General features: G+C 32.0%; 1 protein-coding gene across 1 annotated transcript; it reads right to left on the reverse strand.

Moving 5' to 3' along the window:
* Nucleotides 1–2,217: 2,217 nt before the first annotated feature.
* Nucleotides 2,218–3,399, reverse strand: LOC133317462 (transcription factor MYB92-like). The gene is made up of 3 exons (XM_061519331.1): nucleotides 3,267–3,399; nucleotides 3,037–3,166; nucleotides 2,218–2,920 (listed from the first exon to the last, which is right to left on the reverse strand). Exons 1-3 carry the CDS (start codon nucleotides 3,397–3,399, stop codon nucleotides 2,218–2,220), a joined length of 966 nt encoding a protein of 321 aa, XP_061375315.1.
* Nucleotides 3,400–7,006: the final 3,607 nt, after the last annotated feature.

The following is a 7,006-nucleotide window of genomic DNA, read 5'->3' on the forward strand; positions in this document are numbered from 1 at the left end:
AATGACCGGGCCGGTTTTAATAACATTGAGTGAAACACATGCAATGAAGAGTTTCGAAAAAATAAAATAAAAAAATACAATGAATATGAATAATAATAAAAAAACCCTACTACACACAGTCACGCAGTTCTTTGTGGGAGCTACAATACCTATCTATAATTTTTTTTATATCGACGATAAAATCCGCCTCAGATATTCTCACAAATTTTAATTTTTTGAGTTAGTTATAAGATTAATCTTTAGTCGAGCTCTATATAAATACCGTATTTAATTTGAATCGTTAAATATTAATGACAACTTATATACTTTAAATATCAATATTCAAAAGAGTAAACCCGGTATATATATGTTAATGTTATCCGGTGCTTTTCGAAAGAAGTTAAATATTATTATATTACAAGGTTACCGAAAATGTAGCATGGAAACAGTAACTCAGACCAAAAATAATTGAAATGAAATGTTGCACCCAATGCAAATTGAATGAAAGCTATAATATTAACCAAAAAGCAAAATTTATGATTTAATTAACATCCTGTTTAGCGATGATTTTTTCCTGTTACTTTGGCGAGCATGCCCTATATTTTGACTTTCAATAATAGAGTAATATTTTTTTAAGTAAGTTACATTACTTTTTTTTTTTTTTTTTGAATTACAGTAAGTTACATTACTAGCAATACACACATACATATATAAATTGACAATTGTTTTTGCACAATTAAATTTACTTTTAGACTTGTGTAGTGTTAGCTTAAAGCTTTTCTGCATGATTAACGTGTTATTGAAGAATTCTGCATTTGTAATTTTTTCTTATGTCCATTAGTACAGTACTGTTCAAATTATATTGTTTTTATTATAGTTGTTATAACTTAATCACTTGAATACGACCACTGCTCCTGTCACCATTGATACATGATCCAATGAGTTTGATTAATATGATTGGGGGGTCATTAATAAGAAAAGTAATGTCAATCCCTTGTTTGAAAAGGAATAGCATAATCCACCTGCTCACTAGGAAATATAGCATTAATGCATTATAGTCCACGTTTCTATTGGTTGAAACCGTGTTATTATTGTACAGATTACTTTACGTAAATATTTATTAATTAATCACATTGAAAAGAAGTCAATTAGCACAACCTATTAAAAAAATTTGCCTTTATTTTAAATGAAATTAAAAGTTAATCACCTTGACAATTATAGCACCTTCTTGGTCAAAAAAACTGAAATGATGCTTTATTCTTAATGTTCAAATTTTCAAGTTTCAGACACCAATATTACGTTAAAAAAAATTATATTAATACTATGAATATTGTAATATAATCTATATTTAAATTGAATTTAAGAGGGTAAGAAATTAATTTGATGAGCTCGAATCACTTCTCACAACTTAAGTTACACCATCAAGCAACTTTGACGTTGGTGCAGTTGAGAATCCTAACAACCGGGTCCCTCTCCCATTATTCGAAATCCTCTTACGTCGCCTTAAACATATTCTTGTTTAAGATATTACCCTCAACTATCAAAGTTAGGCAGGAAATTAAAGCTGATATACAATAAATAAATGGGATATATTATACTTACTATCATTTTTTCTTACCACTTCTTTCTAACTATCAACTTTGTTATCGTTGGATCAAAATCAAATCAACGATTACAAAGTAACATCAAGTGAGAGCTATTGATTTGATTTTGATTCAGTGGTAACAAATTTGATAATAAGAGGTAGTAAGAAAAAATGATAATACACGCTGAATTTTCTAATAGTTTCTTATTGTTAGTTAGCTGTACCTTAAAGTGATTGAAATATTTAAGAATTTTAAGAGGAGATTATACATTTAAATTGTAATAACGGTTAAGTGTGCATAAGAAAACATGCAGATAGGTATAGATAATTTTTAATTTGATAGAAGGTCGTCCCCATCAGTAGAATTTTATTTTTGTTTTTGCGTAGCATGAAGTGGCCACTTCGTTCCTTCTCTCCAAAAATCATATTGAAAAGACACCTTAAAGACAAAGCCACCAGAGCCAATTTCATGCACACATGAAAAAAAATAAATACAAAATACAAAGAAAACGAAGAGTATACTGTACTCAAAACATTGAACTACATTGTATACACAAGAACACAGGCACATTATGTAGGAGAAAATGTTGTAAGACTAGTACTAGATAATATAACACTATTCCTATCATGTTACACAAATTAATTATCTCAAACTAGGGAATCACATTGAACAAAGGGTCCTCTAGCATGAGTTCAGGCCAAATAGTAGAAGCAGGGCAATTATTATCGACCATATTATTCAATGAAATATCCGTCACAGGTGGAACCACATCGGAAGGAGATGAAGTATTAGTGCTTGAGCATGAAAGAAGCCATGGAGAATTAGGAGAACTTTCTCCTTGATAGAAAGCTATGGATTCATGAGGGGTTTGGACCATGTCATTTAATGGTGTTGTTTTTAAGTCAGGCATGTGAGAGAAAGGGATGGAATCATTGAGGAATTGCAGACCGTTGATTCCAATAGATGAGATGGTGTTTTGAAACTTATCATTAGAAAGATTAATGGTGTCCATGTTTGTGAAGGTACTGTTCATACTATTTGTGTTAGGCTCAGCCTCGGTTGAAACTTGTGGCTGCATGAGGTGGTGTTGTTGTAAGTATTGAAGCCTTGCTAACTGGATGGCCTCTGCTTGTAGTCTTGCAGCATTTTGTTCCCATGGTTGATGATGGTCCAAGATTTCTTTCAGATTAGCCAGTGCTATGAGATGAGACAAGCCTGAGAACATATCAGTTCGAGGTTGGTGTGTCATTGGATCATAACCCATTTGAATCAGCTTCTTCTTTAGATGGGTATTCCAAAAATTCTTGATTTCATTATCTGTCCTACCCGGTAAGTGGCTTGCAATTGTTGACCATCTAGCCAAAATGAGAAAATTTTGAAAGTATAAGCTTCACAATAATTGAATTATAATATAGTTTACTTTTTCAGCTATTTTATAATGCAAAAAAGTTTAGTGGTGTTGAAAATTTACTTGTTTCCAAGTATGCCATGGAGATTCAGAATTGTTTGTTCTTCTTCTTGGGAAAACTTCCCTCTTTTGATGTCAGGCCTCAGGTAGTTCGTCCATCTTAACCTGCAACTTTTGCCACACCTGTTGAGTCCTGTTACAAAATACAATTATGAACAACCCCATTATGTCAAAGAGGAAAAATATTGATGATTTTTTTTGACATATAATTAATAAAAATCTATATTATGTACCTGCAAGTTTTGGAAGAGCCCTCCAGCTAGCATGACCATGTTTTTCAATGTAGTTAACAAGCTTCTGATCTTCTTCAGGGGTCCAAGGCCCTTTCTTCAAGCCAATTTCATCACAGCATGGAGATCTTCCCATAATTTTCTAATTTATGGTATAATAGTTATTTTCTTTCTTACTCTTACTCTCTTTTTCTTCAAAAGAAGGAAGCTGTGTCACTACCTTCCAATTCAATTATCCTAAAGGGATTATTGGAATTGATGCTTCCCACACATCCAACCTAAAATCATAGCTATCTATTTATAAGGTAAATATGTGATGTTCGAGCCCCACAACAAGTCACAATAGAAGTTGAAACTGACGTGTTAGCTTAAACAACCGTACATTTTCTTATTCGAAATGATTTATAAACCTTTGTCAAAGTTGAAATGCTGTAATAGGGAGTTGAGGGAACCATAGATATATTACACTTAAATTTGCTGCTTTATTTTCAACAAACAGCAACAAAACGAAGTGAATGATGTCACGTACAAGAATCTTGATGATTTTGCCGTAAAAGAAAAATGAGGAATTGTGACCATCGGTAGAGCTTGTTAGACGAGAAGTTGGTGCGGCAAACTTTCCAAATTTCTAACCCTCTTTTAAGACTTTAATTACTTTCCTTTCTTATATATTGGAAGCCATTAATGGGTTCTTTAATGCATGACTTCCGCGTTTTTTCTTTGTATTTGTCTTTTGTTCATACGAGGCAGAGCAGACTTTACCTTGATTCCTAAAGCATGCAATTAATGATAGTGTGTTTGTGTAATAATATGCTTATATATCGAGATGTTAGATTACGTATGAATCTACGTTAAAAAAAAAAGTTCTTATATGTAGATATTCACAAAAAATTTAATGGTACAAAAAAATGCTATGAGACTGTTTTTTTTTTTTTTTTTTAATAACCGTGGGTAATATTATTAAGAATCTCTTAATTTTAGGTTGATGATTGTGGAAGTGATCGAATTACTTAAGATGCATATATATACGTACAAATTGATCCAGAGATAGGCAGATACCGTTTGACCGAAATTTAAAAAAAAAAAAAGAAAAGAAAAGGATTTATGGCGAAGGATTTAGGGGTATTAAACGAATTAGGGGCCTTTGACCCGGCTCGTGAAGGTCTAGACTTACATTTTTAAAATTGATTGTTAAATTCAGGTTTGAACTTATATAAAAATTCGTTTAATAAAAAAGTCTCAGGCTCCAATTCAAAAATCCGGCCTTAGAGACTCTTAGGCTGACTTAGTATACTAACTTTTATTTTTATTTTATATTTTTTACACTACTCATAATAGTCTTCTCTCTCCTCGATCCATTTCACTCTATTTTATTGGTTAATACATTTTGAATAATTTTGTTCTATATTATGCTGTTTGAATATACATTGAATTTATAAATCTTTGTGGAATAATCAGTGTTGTTGATCATATATTTTGTTTAGATAAATTTTTGTTGACTTATTTTTTTAACAGACTTTTATTTTTTATAAATAAATTAGATTATAGACTGATAATTATATTTATAACAAGAAATAGGCTAGGCCAAAACGGATGTATCTAGTGAGAAAGCTATCCTCCTTTCATTATAACGACCCTGATATATTATTGTTATTAAAATTATGTACATATAAAATAAAGAGTTTAATTTTAATGCACTATCAATATAAAAAAGTTTTACACTGTTATCTAATTATGTATTACTACATCATTTAATGGGTTTTGTAATTCATTAAATAAAATGAGAATACATTATTATCACAGTGTAAAAGTTTTTTACAGTAGTAATGCACATAAATTCAATTTTAAAATAAACATTACTTTGTAGGTTGTAATAACTCTACAAATTCTCTTAAAAATATTTATAAAACATTTTTTATAATAATGTATTAGCATTTATAATTGGGTTTAATGTTTTTTTTGTAAAGAATCTTGGAATACACCGACCTAAAAGCTAGCTCTAAGGGTGTGAGTGTTCAAGTCCTTATAAACTCCACATTAATTGCACATACAATTAGGGGGTGTTTGGTTCGAGTTTTTGGAGAGGATTACCGGTAATCCTTCTTTGGTAAATGTAATTACCACGTTTGGTAGAAGGAATAAATTACGATTCCCGGATATCCAAGGATTACCGGTAATTTGATTTATAAAGAAAAGTCACTATTCAGATTACCAAAAATAATATGGTAATTCGGAATACCAATCAGAATACCAAGTAAAGGGAAAACATAATAATAAATTTTGAGACAAAAATACCCCAATACAGATAAAAATCTAGACCCAATCTATCAATTACAAAAGTAAAAATAGTTTGGGGTTATTTTTGTAAAATAACCTCATATTCCAAGTCATATTTCGTTCTAAACCAAATATGGAATCAATAATTTTTACCCAATATTCCCGGTAATATTTTGGCGAACCAAACACATCTTTCGTAAGATTCCAAGTAAACTCAATTTCTACTGAATTCCCATTAATCATGATTCCCGGTCACCAAAAAATTTCTCCTGTACCAAACACACCCTTAATGTGAAACTATATATCTCAACACGCCCCCTCATACAAGAGCTCATTGGGCTTGAAGAGTGGACAATGCAACAGGTCCAGCCTACCTGTGTTAAGGGGGGCGGCGCGAGGCTCTGATACCATGTAAAGAACCTTGGGATACACCGCTCCAAAAGCTAGCTCTAAGGGTGAGAGTGCCCAAGACCTTATAAACTCCACATTCACATACAATTAATGTGAGACTATATATCTCAACATTTCTTATGCAAACAGGAAATAATTTTATTTAATGCATATACACATGCAAGTCAATGGAGCGGCACTCTTTTTTTTTTTTTTTTTTTTCTTTCTCTTCTCCTTGTACGACGCTACGTACCCACTTGGATGTATACAGAGGAGATAAATTTATCTCTTTTATAATTTCCTTAATTTGCATGTGTTGTATACACTTTAATTAGTCTACTTTGTACCCAAGAGAAGAGGGTAAGGGGAGACAAATTGCTATTGCGTTGCGTTCAACGGAGGTGATTAATTGCTTGTTCAACTCAATTTCGCTGTCGGGTAGACGAGCTTCGCAATCTCGACCATATAAAAATGGAAGCAGGTTTAACCTCTAGGGCAATACAACGTTACTGATGTCACCGTTAACAGTGACAGTGTGATTTTCCTCCTTACAAGTAATGAAACTTGTAATGTCAGCTAAACAACTGTTTTGCTTCCTTTCTTAAGTTTCTACCCGTTACATCTAAACTCCGACTTTCTATGCTTCTCCATGCCAACAATTACGTATATGTAACTTTGTTCTTTTCCATTCTCATGATCAGGAATGAAAATAAAAACACAGTTAGCCACGAGCTGTGAAAATCAAATATTCTGTGTCTTTTTGTAATCTCCTTCGTGTTTCTTTAATTAAGTGTTAACAACTTAGAAAACAAAAAAAAGGGGGGGAAATCTCAATAAGACAATACTTTTATATACTTTGCATTGTACATACTGTTAATTGTGTAGTGGAAAGGAAATGGTTTCAGTCAATTCTCTCATATTATCTTTGGGAAGGGTTTAAATATTTTCATCCTGACTCGTTCTGCACTCCAAATTAGTATCATAGCCGGCTCAGAGAGTCGAAGCTTGTGGGAATATCGGGAGAGCCAACTCGCCTCAAACAAATAATTAGAGTTGGGTTAACTAAGAAAAAATGT

This window comes from Gastrolobium bilobum, unplaced genomic scaffold (genome assembly GCF_033153095.1).
Source record: "Gastrolobium bilobum isolate Gb01-03AN ecotype WA unplaced genomic scaffold, APGP_CSIRO_Gbil_v1 utg11051, whole genome shotgun sequence".
In the NCBI taxonomy this organism is placed as follows: Eukaryota; Viridiplantae; Streptophyta; class Magnoliopsida; order Fabales; family Fabaceae; genus Gastrolobium; species Gastrolobium bilobum.

What these genes read in the sequence shown, in the direction of transcription:
- LOC133317462 (XM_061519331.1), bottom strand. Translation starts at nt 3,399, where the DNA reads ATGGGAAGATCTCCATGCTGTGATGAAATTGGCTTGAAGAAAGGGCCT. An exon ending in GGCTCTTCCAAAACTTGCAG is followed by an intron (nt 3,167 to 3,266) that starts GTACATAATATA and finishes ATTTTGTAACAG; the next exon opens with GACTCAACAGGTGTGGCAAA. An exon ending in CATGGCATACTTGGAAACAA is followed by an intron (nt 2,921 to 3,036) that starts GTAAATTTTCAA and finishes CATTTTGGCTAG; the next exon opens with ATGGTCAACAATTGCAAGCC.